General features: G+C 48.2%; 1 protein-coding gene across 2 annotated transcripts in view; it reads left to right on the forward strand.

The window, feature by feature from the left end:
* AUTS2 (activator of transcription and developmental regulator AUTS2) overlaps window positions 1–25,152 on the forward strand; it is a 771,484-nt gene that overhangs the window by 689,324 nt on the left and 57,008 nt on the right. For both annotated transcript variants that reach the window (XM_040082301.2, XM_040082302.2), the window contains exon 6: window positions 11,763–11,811. In XM_040082301.2, the coding sequence (XP_039938235.1) occupies window positions 11,763–11,811 (49 nt within the window). The remainder of the gene's footprint in view (window positions 1–11,762; window positions 11,812–25,152) is intronic.

A 25,152-nucleotide genomic window follows, 5' to 3' on the forward strand; every position in this document is an offset into this window, starting at 1 on the left:
AATGGCACTGCTTTAAAGCATTGCATTGGAGCCCCTTTGTACTTTGCTTTCATTTCTCATTTCCTTTTCTTTTTTTTTTTTTCTTTTTTTTTTTTTAATCCCATTATGAACAATAAAGTTTCTCCTGTTAATATAGCACAGAGGAAGGGAAGGGAGCAGAGGGGAGCTCTCAGTTGAAGGATCCCATCTGGGTCAAGCTGGAGCTGTGGCATTGGGATGTCCCCAGGCACGAGGATGTGCTGCCAGCTGGGGAGGCTCTCTGCAGGTGCAGGCAGGTCAGGGAGCAAATGTTAGATAGTAAATCTGTATAATTTACTCTAATTTAGCATTTGGTGGGCAGAGATATGAATATGACTCACAAGCTAAGAGGGAGAAGGCATGTTTATGAGGAGCAGAAGCAATAGGTCTGTGTGAGAATAAAGAACACTGCCTCCCACCTCACTTAATTGCTTTCTTCCTTTGGGTCCCATTTGTAGAATCTCACTTATTTACACTTTTATACCTACCTATAGGTCTGCCTCCTTTCACCTCACAGCCTTGTGCTCACCAATGTGTATCACAGAATCCCAGAATGGGTTGGGTTGGAAGGGACCTCAAAGCCCATCCAGTGCCACCCCTGCCATGGGCAAGGACACCTTCTACCATCCCAGGCTGCCCCAAGACCAATCCAGCCTGGCCATGGACACTTCCAGGGATCCAGGGGCAGCCACAGCTTCTCTGGGCCATCCATTCAGCCCCTCACCACCTACACAGGGAAGAATTTCTTCCTCATTTCCCGTCTAAATTTACCCTCTTCCAGTAAAGCCATCCCCCTTAGCACATCATACATCCTGCACAGAGGCTCTATATTTTGCACACTTGCTGAATGGCAAATACACAAGAATCTGCCCCGATTCACACTCACTGTCAGGGCCCCATAATGCCCTCACGTTTTAAATGCATCTTCTCATATTCTATCCAGTAGTTCTTGGAAATCCTACCTTCTCCTGGCCTCCAAGTGCACCTGGAGTTGGTGTTGCTCAGCCTCTCCAGATTACACCTTGCCAGGCTGTGAGGCTGTACTAAATGCTTTCACTTTACAGCACTTTGAGCGTTCATACAAAGTTGTTAAGATCTGACACCAATTTGATGCTTTCAATCTTGATGCTTTTATCCCACCTGTCTTTGGCTGTACCTGCCAACTCATGCCAGCCAGGCCAGCCACCAAAGCCAAGCGGGGCTTCACTGCCTGCAATGACAAAGCATTTATTGCTGAAAAAAAAAAAAAAGTGTTATTGCAAAACACTTCATAAACCGTAAATTTGGAATTCAGGCTTAACATTTTACAGTTCCAGCACTGGGAAGTCCCGTGTCTGTAACTAAAATGTGTGCCATGGCGACAATAACACTTGGGTTTTATGCAATGCTGAAAGTTGAGGCGCAGAGAAATGAAATGAGAGCCCAACTGCCTTCAACACCAGGGAAAACCTGAAAATACACCCACAGCTGGCTGCTAGTGCACAGCTGCTGGGCCACACTCATACCTGAAATAAAATGCATGTTAGCAACCTCTGCAGACAGGCAGGTTGAGGGCTCTGCTGCACAGGAGTGACTCGGGTCCCATGTTGGGGTGGGAAGCATGCAGAAACACCGCTGAGTTACTTAAAATAGCCAGAAAAGGACCCTTAGTCCTTTTTTGCCTTGTTCCCTTCACATTCACAAACATTCATCTCTGTCTCTCCTTTTTTTCCATCCTTCCTAGGGGCGATGACTGACAGATTAATATATGTCTAGCTACGTGTCTTAGAAATCAAAAGGAAGGTGCTGTCAGAATCGCTTGTCAGAAAATGAGATTAGGCACACTTGTCATTTGCTGAGGATTGCAGTCTTTCAGAGATAAGGTTGCATTTAATGAGTGTAAAAAGCCTCCTTGTGAAAAAGGGGGTGGTGCAGGAGAGAGAGAATGATTATTTTTCTGGTGTCAGCTGAGTGCTTTATCATATAACTTGATAGCGTGGCACCCTGGCAGGCACTGATAATGGCTGCTGGGGCTATTGCACCTCTTCAGCTGCTCTGCAGCTTCAAAAGTGATGACTTGTTACCTGCTTTTAAACTCCTCTTGGATGTCGAAACCCACTATCCTGGGGGAAAGCAGCAAAAGCATGTACAGTGTGTTTTAAAGAAAGACCTGTGAAAACACACAGCATAAAGGGAACGTGCTAAATGTATAGCCACTTTCCCCAGCAAACTAGAAAGAATACTCAGCGGGTTTCGGTGAAATATGGAACTTGTCTGACAAGTGAAGGATAACTAATGAGAAACAGAGCTGTATCCCACTGAAACCAATTGTGTTTTGTTATGGAAAATATTTATCAAGCCTTTTTTTTTTTTTTTTTTTTCATTTGTTGGTTCTCCTAACAGTGCCATAATAACTCCTCTTATGTACGTGATTCGGTTTCTCTCATATGCATCTCAGTTATTTAAATCTGCAGTGGGGTGGGTTTTTTTGGTTATCAATTGGATATTATCATCTTGTACATGAATATTTTAGGTGAATGTTTCATTCATCAAAGTAATGGTCATTCTTTTGCCAAGTTAATGTCCTTGCATGGTTTAGAAGCTGGCTAAAGGTACAGATTTATTGTTCATAATCTACTTTCTAAATATGAGCTGACAGTCAAAAATGGAATTTATCTGTTCAGCAGGAGAGCCCCTACATTAGCTATGTTTTTGCAACAGTATTTCTTGCCTTGGCATACCTCTTTGAAAATTATCCTTGGAAGAGGAGATTTCTGTCGTATATTCTTCTCATCAAATGGGATGTGATTTTCATTATTTTGCTTGAATGTTAGAAAATGAAAGAAATTACTTGATTGGTTTATGGTGCTGATTCAGCATTTTCTGGACTAAAAATGACCTGGACGACAGAATGGGATTACAGCACACAATAATGGATGCTTTATTTGGTGATAAGAAAGTCTTTTCTTCTGACTGAGAAGAGGGGAATGAAAAATATTTCTCTTATTAGGTGATTCAGTACCCAGATATTGACAGACAAATTAATTTTAAATACTTCTTCAGCTGCAGAACGTGCTAGCAGGCAGAAATTAGGGGAGGATAATGGCCACAGCTTAAAAGTGGTGCATTTATGAAGTGCACAACAGAACTGCTGGCGGATGGGGAAGAATTTATATTTTATCCTCTTATCCAGTGATAGGATCTTATGTTCTTGGTTAGACTGCAGGGTGGATAGCAGCTCAGAGCCCAGCGAGGTCTCCAAGAGCTACATCCAGCCAATCCATGCTCCATGGTGTCTTTAGTAATTCAGAATTCGATCCCCAGGAAGGGTTTTAGAGGAAGAGATAAAATGCAGGCATTTTCTGATGGAAAAGTTACAGCCAGGATTCTCACTCTTCATGGTGGTTGAAGGGAAGGGAAGACGGTTGTGGTGTTCACCTGAAGGATTTCACATTGCTTGGAGAAGCCTGGGCGAGAAATGGCTTCATACACGTAGGACAGTTAGGATTTGTCTTTGGTACAGTGTCTGGGTTCAGGAAATTATCCACCCTCCCCAGGTGTGCAAATCTGGGCTAAATTCTGTCCTCGGAAGCAGTGGAGACCACTTAGTATTTTATAGGGCCAAGCTGTAAGGATAGGGAAAAGAGAGCAGCCCTATTGTTCCCTGAGCCCCAGGTTTTATCTTTGTTTCCATTTGAAACCCTAATCATAAAACTGCCTGCAGAGTGGTTGCCTTGCTGTTCCTCTAAATGAGAATTCCAGCTTTTATGCTAATTCAGTTTCAGGTTTCTTTGAACCTGCAGTTTATGGGCCTCTGCTTAAAACTGCAATCTGTTCTGCATAAAAGAAGGGATTACAAAGGGGTTTAGTTTTGCAAATGCTGCAGAAAAATAAAAATAATAAAAAAGTTGCACTGTCATTAATATGTTCCCGCAGAAGTTTTTCTGCTTCGTCAAAGGAAAAGCGTTACTTGCACGAGATTTACCCAGGGATGTTCAACATCCAGAGCTCTGCTCCCCTGGGGAAGGGGCATTTGCTGATTGTGTCCCCCTTTCCCCAGTGCCGTGTCCCTGCTGGAGGGGATGCTGAGGTGCTCGCTGCAGGGCCAGGCGGCTCCCAGACATCCCCCACAAATCCAGCAGAACCCGCCCTCAGTTCCTCTTCCTGGCATCTCTGATGACCTTTTTACGGCCACACCAGCGGTGTTTTTGCCGTTGTTGAGGTCACTCTGGAGAACAGGTCCTTTTCCTGCACCTCTCAAAGTGCTGGAGTTTAAGTACCTTCTGCTTGGGACATTATGCCGTGGCTTGCTGTTCACAGCCATAAAACTCCGCTGATAGCTCCATAAATTCTTTTCTTGGGGAAAGGATCCTGCACCTCTTATCCAGTAACAGGCAAAATCTTGTATGTTTTCAAAGCATTATGGAGGGCTTTATAAGGCACCGTAATCACGCTCCAAAGTCAGATACCACGGTGTCTTCTGGGAAGGTTAGCAACTTAATGGAAACATAAATGTTTCCAGGCTTTGACAGAATACCAAAGAATTGGAATATTCACTTTTTATGTTGCCAGGAAAAAAGCTGCAGAACCTTCCAGGTGAGGTGAGGTTTGCCATAAATAATTTAATCCAATATAATCTGCTGTAATTTCAATATTCGTTTGCTGTTTGTGCCAGAGATGGATAATTCTTCTTTGGAATTACTCTATGACTTGGAAACGAATGTCTGCTTCCCTGCCTGCTGTCTGGGCAGCTTTAGGTCATTTTTATAAAATACTTGGATCTGAAAACCTCTTCCAGAGTGAAAGATCTTGAAATTACTTTTGATCCAAGTTCAATGCACTTCATTTGGCTGTTGTTGTGGCAGAAACAAATGTCGATGCTGACAGAGACCACAGACAGATGAAAAAAAATCTGGCAAGGTCCCACACAGATAAGAGACAGAAGGTTTCAAAAACCTATCCAGGCATAACCTAAAGCAAAGGAAAGTATTGCTGTCAGGAGAGGGGGAAGCTTGATCCAAAGGCATTCAAATCACTGCGAGGAGGAGGGGTCCCTTTGATTTAATTTGGCTTTGAATGAATGAATTTCTGAACTCCAAATTTCTCCTTCAGAATTGCACAACTCATTTTGCCCATGTGTAATTTTGTAGCAGGGAAATAGAGGTCCTCGATTTATCTCTAAGGCACGAATAATGAACATAATGAGGCCCAGAGCCCTGCCAATAAACCCTCGCAGCCCCAGGGAGATGAGCAGGTAAATGCATTTCTGATTCTGTGTGTGCTGACATTTCAGGTGTGGCATGTGGTTAACATTGGAAAAATCCAGTACAGACAAGCCTGTTGTTTAATCCAGGCTAAATGTATCAAATTAAAGTCTTACGAGGAACCTAGGCTTTAATTAGATCCTTTCTTACCATGTGAGGATGTGGAAAGTCTTGACCAAGGTGCTCATAGAATACATGAGCTGCCACACCTTGGTACTGTGCATTTAATTCCTTGTCCAGGTACAGCCTCACCATCGGTGCATGGAGCCCCCAACTGCTATGATTGTACAGAGAACACTCTGCCAGCTCAATGCCTTTATCAATTTATTTTTGCTGGGGACTGGAATCAAGCAACATGGCCAATGGGCTGCAATGGCTTTTGGCCACTGGCCACTCTTGATTCCAGAGACCAGACCTGAAGCCATTTCTGTTGGCTTTCTAAGAGGAGATGAAAACCGCCTCTCTGATAGCACAGGATTATCATTGTAGATTATTTATTTATCTATTAGATGCAAATATATCTTTATTAGATGTAAAAACCCATGAAAGCTTAAGAGCCAAAATCCATGCTCAGTCATGGTGTGGAAATGTGGGAATAACCTACTCAGCTGGACAGTCCTGGAGAACTCATTTCCATTGCCATGCCGGGATCTGAAGTTGGCCACAGTTCTTTAATTTTCCAGTGGAGACCACTTGTCCCAGTTCCACTGAAGCGCTCCCACCCTGGATCGGCCGTGGCACGAAAGCACTGTGGTGTCTGTGGCCACGGTGTGACTCCAGAGCTGTGCTGGGCGTGTTCATCTCCTGTCTGGCATTATTGTTCTTTGTACATCTTCCACCCCACTGTCCCAGCAGAAACCAGCAGTCAGTGAGACTGCACCTCAGATGAGAATCTCGGAGAAGCCACTGAAGAGGAAAACTTAAATGGATTCTTATCATATAGTGATGGAAGGAGGAACGAAGGGGAAATACTTGCATAAAACCGTGTAGTTCTGCATGGGTAATTGGAAGGCGTTCTTTCTTAATTATGGCACTTGTGTGGACAGTCAGATCATGATTCCCACTTCCCCTCACATGCTGTGGGATTTGCTCTGGGCAGGGCCCCCGAAGCAACCTGCACCCTGTCACTGCTGAGGGAGAGCTCAGAGCCACCACAGTGCCCTGGGGCCAGGAGAAGGGCAGTCCCTCCTCATCCCATGTCCCGAGGTGAGCTCGGTGCTGGGCAAGGACATATGTGAATCTTTCCAAGCTGCCATTGGATTTTGGGCACGTAACTGTAATCCTGGCTCGGGTAAGGCCAAGCACGCACCCACAGTTCTTGCTCTGCACTTGTTTTCTGGCTGGTATAGGTAGTTCCCGTCTTCTCCTTAGGAGAATCACCTCCTCCAGGCTGAGCTCTGCCACAGGAGATGGGGTGAATAGCACTTGTCAACCCTGTTTCTGAGGATTTAGCTCAAATTCAAGTGTAACCCATGGGAGTTTAATTCCATTAGCACTCCTAGCCCAGTATGGGTTTGAAACCTATTTCCAGGTTTGAAATGTTGAAAACACTCCCTGGACACAGTCTTGCAAGCCCGTAAATCCCCTCTTAGCACCTATCCCTTTCCCAGGAAACATCTCACCGTATGGAGCTACTGTGCCAATGTGCATAACTGCCTCTCATCTTCCCAGGAAACATCATTTGGCTCCGAGTGCTGCGCTTCAGTGAATAGTCATTTATATCATCACGTATCTGTGCATTTATTTTCCGCGGTGGCCATTACTAATGGTGTGCTGCACTTAAGGAAAACCTACAGCGAGTGGGAAATCCACTGCCCGTTGATAATAATGTTCAGTGCAGGAAGTAGTCAGGCGCGTCTTTGCACAGGAGGCTCAGAGAGAAAGCACAGCTCAGCGAGCAGCCGGGGTCCCCGGCAGGCCACCCTGCCTGCAGCTGGGGACATTGGTTTTTCGCACTTAAAAAAGGAAATTAAATTTCCGGTAAAAGAAAAAAAAAAAAAATTGGTAAAAGCAATACCATGTTTTCGATCGTGTTTTCCTCCCACGGAGCTCTAGAGAGTGATGTTCGTGGAGCTTTCGCGGCTGATGCTCGCGTGCGTGTGCCGCCAGCCCGGGCCAGGGGGGTCTGTCCGGCTCCGCGGGTCCCTCGCACCGCAGGAGGAGCCGCTGCCGGAGGCTCCGCGCAGCTCCGCGGGCTGCTCCGGGCCGGCCGCCGGCGGAGGGAGCGCGGCTCCCGCGGAGTCTCCCCCGCCCGGCCGGGCCGCCCCCGCCGCGGGGACCCCGGCGGAGCGCGGGGCGGGGCCGGCGGAGGGCGGAGCCGGCGGGCGGCGGCGGCGGCTCCGGGAGCGCCGCGCAGTGCGGAGCGGAGCCGGGCGGCGAGAGGGGTCCGGCCGGAGCCTGCAGCCGGGCAGGGTGGAGCGGAGCCGCCGCCCCTCGGGGATTACAGGCTTGCGAGGCTGTTTCGGCGGGGCCGGAGAAGCCGGGACCGGGCCGCTGCCTCTCCCCCCCATGGAATTCACCTGAGCGCGGCCGCGACGGCAGGGACGGCGCCCGGCGGGAGCCCGCTTTGGCTCGGGAGAGGACGGGCATGACTTTTTAACCAAAACAAAAACAGTCAGTCCCCCGAACACCCCTGCAAACAGCGGAAGAGAACCCAAAAAGCCGCCCGAAGGAAGGGACGCGCAGCCGCCGGCGCTGGAGCCGCGGAGGGAGGGAGGAGGCGCCGCGGCCGCACCGCCCCGCACCGCCCCGCACCCGGAGGTGCCGCCGCTGCCCCCGGCCGCCGCCGCCGCACATGGTTTTCTTTGTCCTGCCGCCGCTCCTGTAGCGCCCGCTCCGCGCTCCCCGCACGCCGCGCTCCGCTCGCTCCTCTCGGGAACCATCTTGCGGGAGCGGGGAAGGGGTCGGCGGCCCGGGAAGGATGCCCGCCCGGCGGCCCGCGCGCCCGGCCCGCGGAGTCGGTTCCCCGCGGAGGATTAGTTGGGGTTTGGCCGCGGGACTCTGAGAGCCGCGCTGGATCGGAGTTGCCGCACACGCCCGTCCCTCCCGCACCGGCATGAGCCGCGGGCCGGCCGCCCCGCGGAGCCCCCGGACAGCAGGTAACCACCGGGGCGGGGGTCGGCACGGCTCCTGCGGCCCCGCGGCGGGAGGGAGCGGCCGCCGGGCCCGGGCAGCCCGGGACGGGCCGGGGCGGAGGAGGCGGCGGGGCCGCGCTGGCTCCGCGGGCAGGTGCGGGGCCGGTGCAAGTGCCGCGGCGGGGCCGGGCCGTGCCAGCAGTGAGTCACGCTGCGCTGTCTGGACAGGAAATATTTTAGTCATACATCCCCTCGAACGGCAGCGCATTCCTTGGTGAGGGAAAAATACTCTTGGGGTCATTTTTTTTTCTGTGTGGTTTGTTGGGTTTTCTTTTTTTTTTTTTTTTTTTAATTATTTCTTTAAGCCCGGGGATTGCTGACTTGTTTCATTTCGCGGCGAAAAGGATTAAGCTGCGCTTGGTAACAAGGGGATTTATAAGGGAAAAACGGCCAAAGTGCGGGGAAGGGAGCTGTGTGTCACCAGCTCCGGCTCTGTGCGGGAGAAGCCGAGGGGGCTCCTCGGGCAGAGCACCCCGGATAACCCGGTGCTGTCCCCAAATGTCACGGTGCCAGCAGACAGTGCTCATCAACTGCTCAAGTGACACCTGGGAAGATCGAGATAAAGGGGAGCGAAGAGAGAGTTGCACTTGGCTGGTGGAAGGGAAGGGAGAGCCGAGCTCCTCTCCGCCGCTGGAAGATCCAGGTTCGGCCACATCGCACCCACCGTGCGCATAAAGGCACTTTGTTGTCTGCGCCGATTCCTGTCAGTACAGAGCAGGGTTTTAGTCAGCACCGTACAGGCACTGAATTTCATCCTTCTGGGATGGAACAATCCTTCAGTTGTTGCGGGTTTTTGAATCAGTTGGGCTTTTTGTTTTTTTAGTGTTGTTGCGTGATGCGACTGCCTAGCTGTGGAAAAATAATAGTTGTGTGGAAATTGATACACTGTGTAAATGCTGGCGGAGACTGTGTTCTCCTCTGTGTCACCGGTACGTCTCCCTAATTGCTGTTTTGTATTTAAAACCCAATTTTTAAGTAAAGAAACAGGCAGGCCAAGTTCATCTCACCATTCCAGCCAGCGTTTGGGTTGTTTTCATGGTAACGTAGGCAATGTGGTTATTTCAAGTTTCTCTTCCATTCGGCTGTGTGTGGTCAGTAACGTAGAATGAGCTTCACTCTTGAACGAGCTTTGTCTTTGTAAAATAATTCCTTTTTTAGATGCATGTTACATGGATAATCATCTGCCAGGTTGCTCCGGAGCAGTCCTCAGGCAGGCTGCGTTTTGTTCGAGGTGTGCCACTTCCAGGTGTCACAACACTGTTTGTGACTGGGGTATGCGCTAGCACAGGAAAAGATTGCACCTCAAAAAAACACGGCTTCAGAAACAGTCTCTTGGTTTGTGCTTAGCATTAAAGCAAACTTCTTAAAAAGATGTTTTCCTCTTTGTAGTGTTTGGAAAAATCAAGCGAATAGGAAACATGGAGCTTCCCTGTTTTGTTTTGTTTTGTTTTGAAACAGTAAAATAAAGTAATAGCTGTAACTGTAAGAAGTTTGTTTGGTTTTTAATACTGGATTTTCTCTCCAAAAAGAAGGACTGGTTCAGAGAGTTTTGACTTCAGAGAAAAGCTGCATTTGAGAAGACAACAACAGCTGAAATTCACTGGGAAAGATTATTTTTAAGCAGGCTGATTGGCAAGGGTAGGAAAGCATTGAGCCTCTTCTTGGACTAATACTGAGCTGCTCTTTAAAGCACATGGCCTTCTTGATCTCTTCAATTTGTGCATTATTCACATATTTTCATTAATTTAGAGAAAATCGTCGCTGAATAATAAATCCATCATTGGGTAATAAATCCAGTGTTTACAAGGTATTTAATTGAGACGAAATGCACCAGCTCGGCTTTCAAATAAGCCAGCAGTAATCTAGTAAAATTTGTCTAGAAGTCTGAAAATGAATAAAGCTATTTTTAATAATTAATCACACAAATCTTTCCTGTCACTAACTTGAGGGCCAACAATTTTTTCAATTTTTTCTCAGTTTTTTTCCTACACTGTGATGCGCAGTCTGAGCCATGTCTGCTCATTTATCGGGAGTTTCGCATCCAAGTTTTTAGTGCAGTTGAGATAGCGAACGTATGTGTTGATTGTCTGGTGATTTTTATCTGGTTTTGAATGGAGAAATTCCTTCCCTTTAACAAAAAACCCTACAGCCCGCTTTCCAAACAGTGTTTTCAATTATTGTTCCTGAATCCAGCAAGAAGACAGTTTCTAGGGAAAAATGAAAATCTTTCTCAAGTGCTGTGTTTTAACCCTGTTTGCAGTGTTCTGTTCCTGAGCACGTTTTCCCTGTATTTTCCAAGAGCAGCCTGTTTCTCAGCGGGGCTGGGTGCAGGCTTCAGTTCGGAATTGAACAGCTCTGTGCTTTTTGGGGGTACAGAGAAGGGAGAAGTTTGAGCTGTAGCTGCCTGTGTGTGTTTTGGGTGGGTGTGTGTGCCCAAACTCGGCAGCACACAGCTGGCAGAAACTGAGTGTTTGGTGCTTTTGGGCTCAGGGTGTTTGCAAAATGAACATTTTCAGCGTTCCTCCCCTGCCTGGTTATGTGCCACTGGAATTTCTGAAAGGGGAGATCAATGGGTTTGTGTGAAACTGAAATAAAGCTTTTTATATGGGTGGAGAGTTGAGCTGGCACCCTGGCATAGAAACAGCAGGAACAGACAAGCTACTAACACAACATTAAGGGGAAAAGCCTCTGTGGATAAAGGTGGCTTGATGAAAAAGAAAAGGTTTATTAGTTTACACAGTGAGGTGTCAAGAATCAGATATTCTGAGGAAGGCAAAGCTGACGTGGAAATACGCATGGATCCTAAATACTGACACGCTCTTTATTTTTTCAAAGAGTTTGCAACAGCAGTTTATGAAATTTCTAATCTAAGTTATCAACGCTGCTTTGAACGTGGTAAAAATCGAATGTTCACACAGCAGGGGATCCCAAAAATATTTTTTAAAATAATTAAGAAATCTGCAGTTCTGGAAATTCCTGAGACTGGGCTGTCTGGTTCGAAATCATGGCTCTTCTCCGTCGCAAAATCAATGTCGGAACGTACTGGATAATGGCAGTACAAAGATACAGTGTCTGTGCAGCTAATGTTGAAGAAAAACCCCATTCCTTTATGAAATAGAATCTTTCCAAAGAAATATCTGCACTGCAGGGCGGCGAAGCACAACCAAACAGCACCACCTCATGGACACAGCCCCTGGAGCCGCCGCTTCCAGCGCCCCTGGTTTTGTCTCCTGATTTGTTTCCCTAAAATATACACACCTCTGCCTGTGCATAAATACACCGCCGTGCTTTCAGAAATCTATCACTGCTAGAAAATGTAACTTCTTTTTTTCTTTTCCCTTTTTTTTTTTTTTTATTGGTCTTTCAGGCATCTGATGCCAGCTCTGAGAAACTGTTCAACGCTGTCACAAATAAAGGTAAGGCTGCAATTCACATCCCAAACAGATTTATTTTCCTTTTTTTCCCCCACACGTTTCTTTTCATGGCAATTTCAATGGGAGATGAAATGTAACTTGTCTTGCAGAAATGTCGCAATCAGCTTGTTAGTGCTTTTTATGTTTCTCTGGGTTTCAGACGTGTTCTGTATGCTTGGTAATTGCTTTGCTTAATATAAAATATAGGCTTTAAATAATGCATTGCCTGCCAGGTCAGAATTAATTTAAATAACAATATTAGGGAATAGTTTATTTTACAAATGGCTTTAATTTAAGCTCATTTAAATAACTGTAAGAGTTTTCAAAATGTTTTAACTTGATTGTTACTCATCAGCTCCATGATAGACGTGGAATTATGAATAGCCAATTTGCACTGCTGACAGTAATAACCAGCCAGCGTTTAGTATTCACAGGATAATAGTCATAAACCATGGCTTACTGTGCTGTGTGCTTTCTGTAGAGTTAATAAATGATAGAGAGGGCCACATTTAAATATTCAGTATCCCATTAATTTCTTCCAAACAGCAATCCAAAGACAGAGTGGCTAATGATATAACAGTACATTAAGGGAAAGCTTGCCCTAAATCAGCGCCCGTGAGCTGGGCCTGGAGCACCCTGGTTAGAAAGGCTTTGGGGATCCTTTGGGTGTCATTCTTGTTTTTAGTCTGGTTGGTGTTTTTGCAAGGAGGGTGGAGGGAGCAGCTCCAGGCATGAGTTGTACAAACAAGTATAATTCAAGGCTTGAAAATGCATCTGGTTTTTACCCCAGTGTCCTGCTTTTCTCTGGCAGCACATGGGAAGTGCCTGGAAAAGGGTGAACTTTCAGCTATAAACCCAGGGTTTTATCTGATGGGGTTTGGAACGCTCTGGTCTGTTTTCCTTGGAAGAGGCAGATTTGACTCGTTTGAAATTCAGGTGTGTTTTGTTGGCCAGGTGTGGATTTGCTCAGTATTTGCCCTGTGTGCTTCTCCCTGGGTTTGGTTTGTTACTCCAGTGAGTCATTCCCGTGTTTCTCTGTGCCTTTTAATTCCACGAAGCTGTGGTGGTTTAACTGGGGACAGAATGTGACCCTGTTACCTTTGGGATTCCCATGCTGATCCGCTGCTGCTTCTGAAGGCCTCTGCTCTATATTGAATTATACCTGGATTTAATTGCATTATGGATCCATAGTCCTGTTTTTCATGTATTAGCATCCTCTGGAAGTACAGTCTGGATTATTTCTGTGGTCTAACCAGGTTATCTCACTTGGCAAGCTGATTTATCCTTAGTGATTAATGGCATTTCCAGGTTCCCCAGGCCCCTCCGGAGGCTGGGAATAGGTGGCACAGCCATTAGAAGGGAAGAGCTGTGTGTCTGGAGTGACCCCAGGCCCCCAAACTACATGTGACTGCATCTTTATTTTGCTAATTTGCTGTAAAAAGCTTTGGCATTTGAGCAGCCCTTTCTTGGGGCTGGGCCAGGGCAGGAGAAGCCACGGTGAATCCACATTCCTGGCGAAGGCCTGTAACCAGGGTGAGGGGCTCCTCTCCTCCCCAGGAGGTGACTGATGAAGAGTAGGCCCCTCTTCCTCTTCCTTTGGTTTTCTTTTTTGACTCAAACACATTTCCCACATTCTTACTGCTGTTTACTTATGGAGCTTGATTCGTGGCATCCCTTTGGATGTGAATACCCATGCTTGACAGGGAGCCTTTTCTTCCGAGGTACTTTCCTTTGGTGATTTAGTTCCCTTGAAAGGATTAGGGTTTCTTTGTGTAGCCTAAAATCAACATGGGCTTTTCGAAGCTTTGCTTGGGAAACCGTACACAAATAAGCTTTTTAGTTGATGGTAGATTATTCCTTTGCCCCTTATTTCCATCAAAATGGCAGATTTCTTTTCTCCTCCTGAGTTTCCCCTTAAAGCCATATGCTAATTCCTGTTGGTAACATGAATGACAAGGGAGGAATCAATGCAAATCCAGGTGCAGCCAAACTAGGCTGGCTGGTATTTTATTTTTTTTTTTTTTTTTCCCCTTACTCTCTTTTTTTCTTTTTCTCCACTGGGAGAAAGAGATTAAGGGGAAAGAGAACGGAAAAAGCATAGGGGACAGTTTTGTCAAAGGGATTAGCATTCAGACTACAAAATATCAGGAAAAGAAGCTCAGAAAAGCTCCCCTGTTTGGAGATAATGTCAGTAATTGCTGCCAGGCAGGTGCTGGGCTCTCTGCCGGGGCTGGGGGGGCTGTTCCTGCTCTGAGTGCCGGCCCTGGGGAGCTCCGAGTGCCCGGGGGCTGTCAGTTTGATAAATTCCGAGTTCAAGTTCCCTCTCCGCAGCTCAGGCTGTTTGCTTCCAAGCCAGCTCTTCCCCACTGTGTTGTCCGTGGCTGCTTTTGCCAAAAACAATAAAACTCGCTGGTAAGAAAGGTCAGATTTGCATTGGGTAAATCAGGATGAAATCTTCCAAGCTGGGAGGGCTGGGCAGGCTGACAGTGTCCGGCCCTCTGTGTCCCTGGCCGCTCCTCGTGGGTGTCCCACAGCCACCCGTGTCTCACGCACTGATTGGGATTTTCTTGCCTTTTTTAAAATTGTTATTTTCCAGTGTTACTCATAACTGAAGTAGCAGAAATTATGGAAGTAACGTATTTCTGGAGGAGGTAGAAATCCTGGAGCATTTTACATCTCGTGTATACATTTTGTCCCCTTTCTGTTATTTCGTTGTGGACTTCAAGGCTTAAGATGTGCTCAGGCTCAAGGAGTGTTGTATTAGTATGGATGTGTAATGTGGGACAATCCCTTCCTCAGAAACACTAGGGATTTTAAAAATCCAGAGCCAAGTGAAATCCCACCCCCCAATCCTCTCTAGAAGAGCTGATAAAACCCCTTGAGGAGAAGTCTCTCCCATTTAGGACTTGGCTGCCCTTGGAGCTGAATGGAAAGGTGTGTCACTGAAACCAGAAGGCTCCTGTGAGCCTTGGGGGGCAGCCATGGATGTCGGGGTCCCTCAGGGCTGGGAGTCGTGTCAGAGCCGAGCGATGGGAAGGGTTGTGGGGTTCCCCCATCACCTCCATGCTGCCACTCCCAGAGGTCCCCAGCCCTCAGTGTGTCTGCAGCAGGGCTGGGAATTTGGGGGGGATGGAGCTGGGTCCCCAGAGCAGGAGTTCCTGTAGCTGCCGCTGAATGAGGGGTCCCTGGTCGTGAATCAGAGCGCTGCATTGCTTGGCTCTGGCAGGAACACCTGTAATGATTCAATTGCCCAGGGAGATGGTTCCCTTGGGAATGCAGGTGGCTGTGCTGGGAGGTGAGCACCCAAGGGTCTGGGCCCTTGGTGATGTTTGACAAAGGAACTGTTAGTGTCTGACTAAATGAGTTGGAGAAGAGCTGGCAGAGGAGAGCATCCCCCACCTGCAGCTCCTGCGCTCCTGCCCTCGCTCCCTGCAGGATGGCCCTGGCCCTCCCAGCTGGGACTGCTGCTTGTAGTCTGTGTGTCACTGAGGGAACAGAACTGCCCCACACCCTCTGAGAATTCACCTCAGCACCATTAATCCCAGCCAAAGTACAGGGTTTGTTCATGAATTTTTGTAACATGACTTCTCAGCGTAATTAAATTCCATTATGTCTCGATAATTTAAATACACACATCTGAAGCTGCAGAGCAGGCAGCTCCTACTACGACTGTGTGGTTCATTTATGTTAACTCCCTCCTACATACCCTTGGAAAACAGCTTTTCCTGAAGGGAGAAATCAGTCCCAAAGTGGTGAAGTTTTCATTTGTGCTGTATATTGAAGTTTGCCTTTGATCAGAAGCACAATTGGGCTGTTAGAGCTTTTTATGTTCAAATTGTTTACAGGATGTTCATGTAAAGTTTATGAATCCTTCTGCTGCATGGCACCACCAGCTGTCAGGGAAATATTTATACTCTCAGCTGGAGGTAGATCAAGGCATCTGGGTTAGGAGGCTTCACTTGTGGCTGGAATACCAGTCATATCAGGCTCTGGCTTTTTAGGTGGCTCTACAGCAAAACCCTGCCCTAGAAACAAGCAGACGTGTTGTTGTTTCTCCCTTTGGCTTCTGTGGTGAAGTATTTCTTGAGGATCCTCTACAACATCTGTTTCTGTAAACAGGCAGGGAGCTGAAGCTGACAGTTTCTTCCCTGCTGATCCCTTCACAGGAGATCCTTGGCTGTGGAGAGGTGCTCTCACTCCTGAGTAAACCATCCCCACGGCATCTCAAGCTGGATGTAAGTGGATCCAGTCCTCTGCAGGCAGCACATGTGCAGTGTTAACGTGGTCAGTGTGCCAGAGGACTGGCTGGGGCTTGCCTCCCTCCTTTCCAGGGTCTGGGGGAATCCACAGAACATCCTCCCTCACTTTGGGGTGTGTTCTCAGCCTCGCGTGCAGTTTTTGGGGTGGCTGCTCCCTGCTGCCTCTTCTCAGTGAAATGCCTCTTCTTCCCCTGCTCTCGGAGCTCTGGAGCGGCCCCAGCGCTGCAGGGAACTGGCCCCAGGCCAGCAAACCTCAGGGACTGCTGAATCATCCCAGGTGTCTGCTTTTGTGGCAGCTCTGACGTGACCCCCACAAGTGACACCCTGACAGTGGTGTCTCCTTGCCTTTCTGGCAGAGGCATCCCTGGTGGCTTTGAATCACTGCTTTGCTGGTGATTTGTGGGTTTCAAATGCCTTTTCAGTATTTTCTGTGTGGAAGTTGTGTCTCATTAGGAGAGGATGAGCACTGGAAAGAGCTATGGGTATGGAGAGCCTGGGTTTCTGGTACCCCTGAGTTAGATTAGAAGAGCTACTGGGTCACTTGACTCTTGACTTCCGAGTGTAGCAGAGAAAAGGGTTGATAAATGTCATGAGGTGGTGCTTTGTTCTGCCACACGAAAGAGTGAGGCAGCTATTCCTGTGCCAGGGTGGCTTCGTCTGAGCAAGGAATTTGTTCATAAGCATCCCTTATGGCTGTACCTCCTAATCACAAACCACCCTGCCCCAGTCCTGCTCCTTTCCACGCCCTTTTCTGTGTGCTGGTGGTTTTTTGGCTGGACTGTGGCTGCTAGCTGTACTCTGGGGTGCCAGTGCTGGGAGGTGCCAGAGCTGTGGGATTCCAGTGCTGTTCTGTACCTGCAGGAAAAGGTCACTGGATAATGTGATGTGCCTACAGGGGCAGGTGAAGTCTGAGGTAGCCTCTTCCAAAATTTTCAGATTCTTAAGTTGTTAAACTTACAAAACAGGAGCCTGTCAAGGCTTCACAGATAACTTGTAAGTTAGTAATTCAGAATAAGAACAGAAAGTGGCCAACATGGTGCAAGCACCTGAAGGCATTGGCTTTTCCTGACCAAAGCAGCGGAGGGAGAAGTTGGAAGTGCTGTTCTGGGCATCCCTGCCCCTTTGAGCTGGTATCAAGTACCCTTCGTGGTCAGCTGGTGATCACATGCCCCCAGGAATTCATTTAAGGCTGTGGATTTTTGCAAATCAGACTACTCTGGGCTAGGGAGCAAAATGGCAATATTCGTTCACACAATTGTTTCTAATATGGAGGGAATATTTGTTTTGTAGATTAGCTTATATTTGATTTTCTCAAAAAATACATCAGTGTTGGGCTCTAAAATTGTGCTAATTGGTTCAAAAGAAGGTGGAAAAATTCTTGGCATAGGAGTGTTTTGGTGACAGAGATCCTGCCTTGCCATACCTGTGGTTGGGGGAGTCCAGGCTGGAGGCTGCTGTGAGATTTGGTGAGTGCAGCATCCTGCAGACCTCCCCTATCTGGCCTGCTGTTAGTCTCTCCCTTGTAATAAAATGTTATTTTCTCTGAAAATGTATGTTTATTTAACTAGATCTCTTTTTGCTTCACAATCTGGATTCCATTCAGTCAGTTACCACTCCAATTAACTAACAATTATTTAACATTAACAGTAATTACAGACGCCAGTTAAGCGCCTACAGATGTCAACTGTTAGCTTTGTACCTAATCACTCAATGAAATGGAGAAAGTTCAACAAACATCAATTAGCCAAGCAATTAGTATGAGGTAGGAAAGAGCATGTTATCGTGTGTGAGCTGATTCAATTTATTTTATTTTGTCAGTAAAACACACACAGGCAGACAAGCAGCAATAAGTTGCTGAGATTAGATAAAGCTGTATTGTTTTGCTGCTTAGACAAGATTTTTTTTTCCCCCCCCTCCCGTTCTCTCCCTTACATAGCTTCGCTGTGCTTTGCCAGGCATTTGTTATCTTATCAAATGCGTTTCATTTCCACTGGAAAAGCGCAGCAATGTCACAGCAGAGGGGCCACGTTTCCATCAGGTGTCACCTGAGCAGAGCCGCTCCTGCCAGGAGCTCGGCCTGGCACTGGGTTTAACCCGGGTTTAACCCAGGAGTTAAGCCAAGGGCACCACACAGGGGATCTCTGGCTGTAGGAGCGCTGGTTCCTTCCCTGGATTTGTCATTTAATGTTGGTTGTGGAGGTACTCGCGTTCCACAGCCCTTGTTTGGGTTGCAGTGGGACCACAGGGCTCCCCCCAGTCCTGGGGGAGCAGCCAGGGCCCTGCTGGAGGGAGGGAGCAGCGGGCACAGGGCGCTGCCAGGACGTGCCACTGTCACCCCCAGCCCTCCAGGGGAGCAGCAGTGCCTCCAGCAGCACCATGGAACCTTGTGGGGATTGTGTGCCCAGTGTGGCTCAAAAATAAAATTTAAAAAAAAAAATTTAAAAAGAAAGAAATGGCCATAAATGAAATTTACCTTTAACTTTACTTACTTTACCCAGAGAGAAGTGGTTGAGTCCCAGCCACCATCCAGGTTTGCTCCACCAGCCTGTCTTCTGAGATGAAGTCAGAGCTGTGCAGAATGTGCTCAGGCTGTGGCTGTGGGGTGCTCAGGCTGTGGGGTGCTCAGGCTGTGGCTGTGGGGTGCTCAGGCTGTGGGGTGCTCAGGCTGTGGTTGTGGGGTGCTCAGGCTGTGGCTGTGGGGTGCTCAGGCTGTGGGGTGCTCAGGCTGTGGCTGTGGGGTGCTCAGGCTGTGGGGTGCTCAGGCTGTGGCTGTGGGGTGCTCAGGCTGTGGCTGTGGGGTGCTCAGGCTGTGGGGTGCTCAGGCTGTGGCTGTGGGGTGCTCAGGCTGTGGCTGTGGGGTACACAGCTTGCCCAGGCTTCCCAAACACCCAGCTGTGCCACCACCCCTCCAGGTCACCTCCCCAGCCCTTCTCCCCGAGGATCTAATGCCTCCTCACTTGGCACAATTGCACAGCCTGGGCAAGGGCTGTTAGACAGCTACTGTCATTTTAAAAAGAAGAAGCACCCCAAAATATCCCACATTCTACAGTCTTGACACTCTGGATGTCAGTAGGAGTTTTGCAGCAATTGTGGGTTTTCTTCCTTTTTTTTTTTTTTTTTTTTTTTTAATAAAGTCTTCAAAGGTGCTTAAAACCAAAGCAAAAAGGCTTTCTTTTTTTCTTTTTTTTTTCCTTCCGGTTCTCAGCTGTCCCCCAAACAAGAATGCCTTTTGCCTTCAAAAAGGTTGGCCAGGGTTTGGAGCAGTAAGGTCTGGTGGAAGTGTCCCTGTCCACAGCAGGGGCTGGAATGAGATGAGATTTGAGGTCCCTTCCAACCCAAACCCTTCCATGATTAATCACCACCCTGACATATTTTAAATGTTTCCCCATACAAAACGATCCCACAAAGTCAGATGTTATTTTATCATGCACACTGCCCACAAAAGCACATGAAGTTCTATGAATTAGTCCTTGTTTTCCAGAGTGTGGGAATAGGAGTGGAGAACCACAGCCAGATCTCACTGTTGCTTTCCAGAATCTCAGCTTTTTTTTTTTCTTTTTTTTTTTTTTTTCCCTAGAAAAACACAGTCTGAACATGTGAAGAAACTCTTCACTGTATGACCTGAGTGCAATAATATTTGTCTGAGTAGGCAGAAATCAAGCTTCCTAGTGAGAGCTGCCACGTTCCTTCTGGTGGCAAAGACTCTGTGAAGGCTGAAACTGAAATTTGGTGAATTTTTAGCTTCTTCAGGGCTCAGTACAGATTACCCAAAGGAAAAGGCAGCACCTGGTCAGGAAGGGATGCTGTGAGTCTCAGGAGATGGAGGGGTTGAGAGAGCATTTCTTGGTTCAGGGGGCAGAATAAACAGACCCTGATTTGTCCTTGTTTAGGCTTCAGCTCAGTGTTTTTCTTCCTTGCTCCACTGGCTTCAAACACTTGTTAACACCCAGCATTTACTCGAGTGCTCTGCTGGATGAGAGCCACAGGAAGAAATCCTGGCACACTCTGGGGACTTTTAGCCCCCCAGGATCACTGATATTTCCTTTTTGTTGTTGTTACCCTGCTGGATGTTGTTGAATGAGGGGGACTCAAGCCCCTTATGCTGTCCCTGTCCCCAGCAGGTGCCATTCTCTTCCCCCACCTGGCTGCTGCCCTGGCTTTGGACACCAAAGCTGGGCAGTGTGAGCTGAGTGATTTCTCACCAGAAACCCAAACACAGGCAAAAGGAAAGAAAAAGGAGGAAAAAAAGGTAATTTTGCAGCTGAGTTGCTCAAGTGAAGGATGGGGTGGGAGGAGGCAGAGCCTGGGCAAGGGCAGGGGAGGTGCTGGAGGACCAGCCCAGGGTCAGGACACAGCTTAGCTGCCATCAGCGCTTGTCCTGGTGTTGTCCAATGCACTCAGTTACGCAGTGTAACAGATTCTGTTTGCCAGGCTGGTTAGGACTGGCTGAGAGAGGCCTCAAGTGTCTGAAAGGGCCTTGCATGGTGTTCAAGTGGTTTAAAAAAGGCAATATCAATGTATACTTAGAAAGTGGCAAACAAAGGAGCAGATAAACTGAGTGAAGTGCCCTTTAGAGCAGTTAAGGGCTTGACTTAGGTGTGCTGGGAGAGGGCTCCTCCTGTGAATTATCACAGAACTGTAGAATCCCAGCAGGGTTTGGGGTGGAAGGGACCTTAAAGCTCATCTCATTCCCAACCTCTGCCATGGCAGGGACACCTGCCACTGTCCCAGGCTGCTCCAGGCCCCAGCCTGGCCTTGGGCACTGCCAGGGATGCAGGGGCAGCCACAGCTGCTCTGGGCACCCTGTGCCAGGGCCTGCCCACCCTCACAGGGAAGAATTTCAAAGCCAAAAATTTTGTTCCCAATAAACCTTTTTATTTTTATTTTTTTTCTTTTTGGAACTGAAGACCTCAGCTTGCTAAGGCTGTTTAGAGTGGGGCCAGGAGAGAGTTTACAAGTCCAGTTTACAGTCCAGCACAAGAGCCAAGCCCCACCAGAGCAGGAGTCTGCGTTAGTGCAGCAGGATTTCCCCTGGCACTTGAAATCCTGGCTCAAGGCACACTCACAGCTTGCCCTGAGCCCTCCAGAGCCACCTGATTTATTCCAATCTCGTGTTTACAGCCAGAGGAGCTCCTCGAACCTCCTGTTCCCCCCTGGCCTGTAGTGATTCAAAAATCATGCACGACCTAGGCCAAACCACCTTCTTCTCCAGCCCCTGTGGGAACCTCTCCTGGGTCACTTTGTACTCTGAGGGTCCTTCATGGGGTTTCACAAACATTGGGGGGTCTGCAGGCTTGGGGGATCAGGAGAACTGGGGCCACCTGAGCCAGCTCAGGCCTTGGTGAGGGAGATGGGGGAGAACCTGGCAAGAGGGATGAGGTGAAAGTGCTGCCGAGCTCCCACAGCCATTTGCCATAGTTCCCAAATACTTCAAGTTAGTGGGCACTTTTGGAAATGAGAGGCAAAGGAATTTGAGTGGCTGGTAATAGAAAACAGCTGCTGCAGAACAAGCTGGGTCCTAAGGAAAAATGACTCCATGGAAATGGGTCTGCCAAGTAATAAAGCCACAAATAAATACTTAGTTCATTTACTAGGTTGTTGGTCCCATAAGCACTGAAACTTCATTTATTAAGAGAAGCAGCATTTAAAAATCAAAAGCAGATGAGCGAGGCCCTGTTTTTGCTGCTGCTGGCTGGGTTTATTGCTGGGGTTGTATGCCTGGAGCCTGTGCAGCTTTCAGCAGGTGTGGGAGCTGCCTGGGGACCTCAGCACCAGTTTGTTCTGTCCTGTGATAATAACTGTTGGGATTTTTCTTCTCTCCTTGCCTGTGTTGCTGAGATAAATGATTATTAAAATCTGACTTTGGCAGTTTTTCAGCGCCAGCCAGGACCTGCTGCGCCTGGGGACGTGTGGGAAGCTGTGCCAGGAGCACAGTGCCTGCTGGGGATCTCAGCCTCAGGGGTGGGTCAGCTTTGGAGCTGCAAATCCCAGCTCTCCTGGCACCCTGGGGTAGCACAAAGAGACTGTTGTCATTAAGGGAATTGCTCTCCCAAGGCAGTTGATCCTTGAGTATTTTGGTTAGGGATGCAGGGAGACACTTCAGGCTGTGATGGATTCAAAGTCTGATGCTGAGTTTCTGACGCTCCCTGAGAGAGAACAGCTGGAATCTTTCCTCTTCCACCTGATTGCATCTAGGAGAGCTTCTTTAGGTACTGTTCTTCTGATGATCTTCTGAGGTCTAAACAGGTCTTACATAGTTTTCATGTGGAAGAAATGGGGTGAACTCCTGGGCTATCACCTCTTCATCAGGAAAGGCAGAGAAATGATCTTGGTCTTCATTCATTGCCAGAAGTTCAGCCTTGTGTTTCTAACTCCCGGTCAAGTGGGTGTTGATTTGAAGGTGAGGATTGTTGCTGTATGAATAAACAGCCTCCAGAGCTTTTGGGATCTGGGAAAGATTTACCGTGTGGGTGGAAGGATGGAAAGCAGTCAGGGTTTTGGAAGGAGCAGAGTGGAAGGGTTGTGCCAGGTTCTCTGAATTCAGGGATGAGAGCATGCTGGGGAGCAATCCTGGAACACCAGGTTCAGCCTCTTTCCCCGAGCCAAGAGAAATCCCATGGCTGCATCAGACACGTTTAAAGCCGCTCCAGCCAGAGTCCTTTTGAAGACGTGGTTCTTGAGCAGCCAGCTCATTATAACCCAGCTCATACTTGAGCAGTGGTGTCTGGCTGCAGACAGGGTGAGCAGCCCTCAGAATACACCAGCCTGTAGTGGTCAGAGGGATGAGCTCACACTGGCACTGGGCATTCCCTGTGCCTGTGGTGCTGCTCCCTGTGCAGCTGGAACGTCAGGGTCGTGGGTTGGAGACAGACACACGACACTGGAACTTTTTGAGTACTGAGCAACAGCCCCATTTTATTGTTCCAAGCTCCCTTTTATAGCCAGTTTGAATTTCCCGGGCTTGGGAAGCCAATTGGTTGGGAATCTCTGCTCCACCCGGATCTCTGGCCAGTGATGGGTCCATACCCAGGGCTTAGGGGGGATTGGCTGAGCTCTTTGTTCCCCCAGGGACTTCTAGAACAAGCCAGGTCAGCTGAATTGGATCTGTTATGATCAGACTCATTATGTCCAGCTGCAGACCAGCTGTACCTTGCTGCATGCAGCGAGAGAGGTGTCGTGTCATCTGCAGGCAGCCCTCAGCCACGAGCAAACAGCTCCCTGGGACCTGCTCACTCCAGGCTCCAAGAGAAATCATAACCTTTGGGTACACAACCTCGTCCTTGACCACTTGAAAGGGTAAACAAAACCAACTGGCTCTATGGATTGAATTAGAAAACTCTTGTTCCTGTGTTGCAAGGAATTTTTGCTTGTCTAACAGCTATTTTCAATGCTGTGGGTCAGTGTTCCTTTCTAAAAGTTGGCCGTTGTACCCGTTCTTGTATTTTCCCAGTGGTTTCTCTAGATGTGTTATGCCCATATTAATGACCTATGAATTTGTCCTTGGAAGGTGTTTATCTTCTAGAGGTAGGTGTATCTGTAATAAGCATTTTACAAAAATAAATATCTTCTTAAAGTGACCTTTTGGAAGCGTCCAAGGCCAGGTTGGGTGGGGCTTGGAGCAAGCTGGTCTAGTGGAAGATGTCCCATGGAAGGGGGATTGAATGGGATGAGCTTTGAGGTCTTTTCCAGCCCAACCCATTCTGTGATTCTGTGATTCTTTAAAAGCCCAGTGCTGCCCTCAGATGCTGTTTGCACTCCTGTGATGCAGCTCGATGTGATGTCGAGTTTGGGTAGGTAAAGCCCAGTTTGATCAGTCAGAAGGTCAGAACCACTTCCCACAGAGGGTGCCCAGGGTGTCCTCTGCAGAGCCCGGTGCTGTGCAGTGCCAGGAGGGTGTGGGGGCTCCGTGGGTGTGACACCACTCGCTGAGCAGTCCCATGGACACCAGGTGACACCCAGAGAGCAGCAGAGAGGACTTGGGCCCTGCCCTTGTGCTCCTCAGGTCGCTCCATGCCTTCAGCACCCTGTGAGCTGCCTCCGGGGGTGATGAGCCTCCACTGAGCCATTTTTCCATCTGCTGCTGGATCTGATGCTGGCTCTTAGTCTGAAGTTATCACTCCACAGACCACCTGTGGCCCTGTCTGCACAGCCCCTCACTCTGTGCACACCAGGCCCACGGCCAGGACTTGTGGGAATCACTGTAATACAATTAAAGGGTGATAACAATCATCTGGCAAGCTGTTCCACTTGTCTGGAAAGGGCTGGGCAATATGTGCGTGTGGGACAAGTCTGTGCATCTTTTGAATTAATAAAAAACTGAAGTTTGTTGACAATCTAGCCTGCAGTGAATTAACATCTTGCTTAAATAGCTGACAACTTGAAGGAGGGGGTTGGTGTTTTGATACTTAAGCTTGTTTTCTCTGTCTTCACATGCCCTGTCCAACATCTCCTCTTACTCAAATAAACTAATTGCTCTCCAGCCTTTCAACAGCACATCAGCTTAGTGCCTCTCTGCCAGGGTGGTTGTTCACCTCAAGGCCTCATATTATGTTTTGCCACTGTATTGGGGCCAAAAATAACTTGACAATACCTGCTGGATGCTCGGCTCTCTCAGTGACAAACAGATAATTGGGTGAAGCAAACGCTCAGCACAGGGAGCTGCCACAGCCCCTGGTGGTAACAGCCACCACGCTTCAGGGAGTGCTGGGACACGGGGGACAGCTGGGGATGGTGTGTGGCATCTCCTCGGCAGCCCAGGGCGAGCCATTGCCATTTTCCTGCAGGTAAAGGGCTGGCAGCTTGGAACAAAGGCTTAACAAAGGCTGTTTGAAGAAATAGTAATTAAAGAACAGTGGCACTAACGCACTGTCATCTTAGGGGGGTCTGTGGGCGTGACAGGAAGTGATCCATCTTTGCCTTTTAGTCTGATATTGTAATTAATTTAAAGTTGATTGCTGTGCATACGTAAAAATGAGATTAGCCGGTAACTTGTCTCTAATGATGGTTTTGATTGCTCTGGCAGTTGACACAAAAGCAATGAAACCTCTTTTGTTTGGAGCGTGTTAATGTGTCCTGGGAAGGCAGC

This window comes from Hirundo rustica, chromosome 19, assembly GCF_015227805.2.
Source record: "Hirundo rustica isolate bHirRus1 chromosome 19, bHirRus1.pri.v3, whole genome shotgun sequence".
In the NCBI taxonomy this organism is placed as follows: domain Eukaryota; kingdom Metazoa; phylum Chordata; class Aves; order Passeriformes; family Hirundinidae; genus Hirundo; species Hirundo rustica.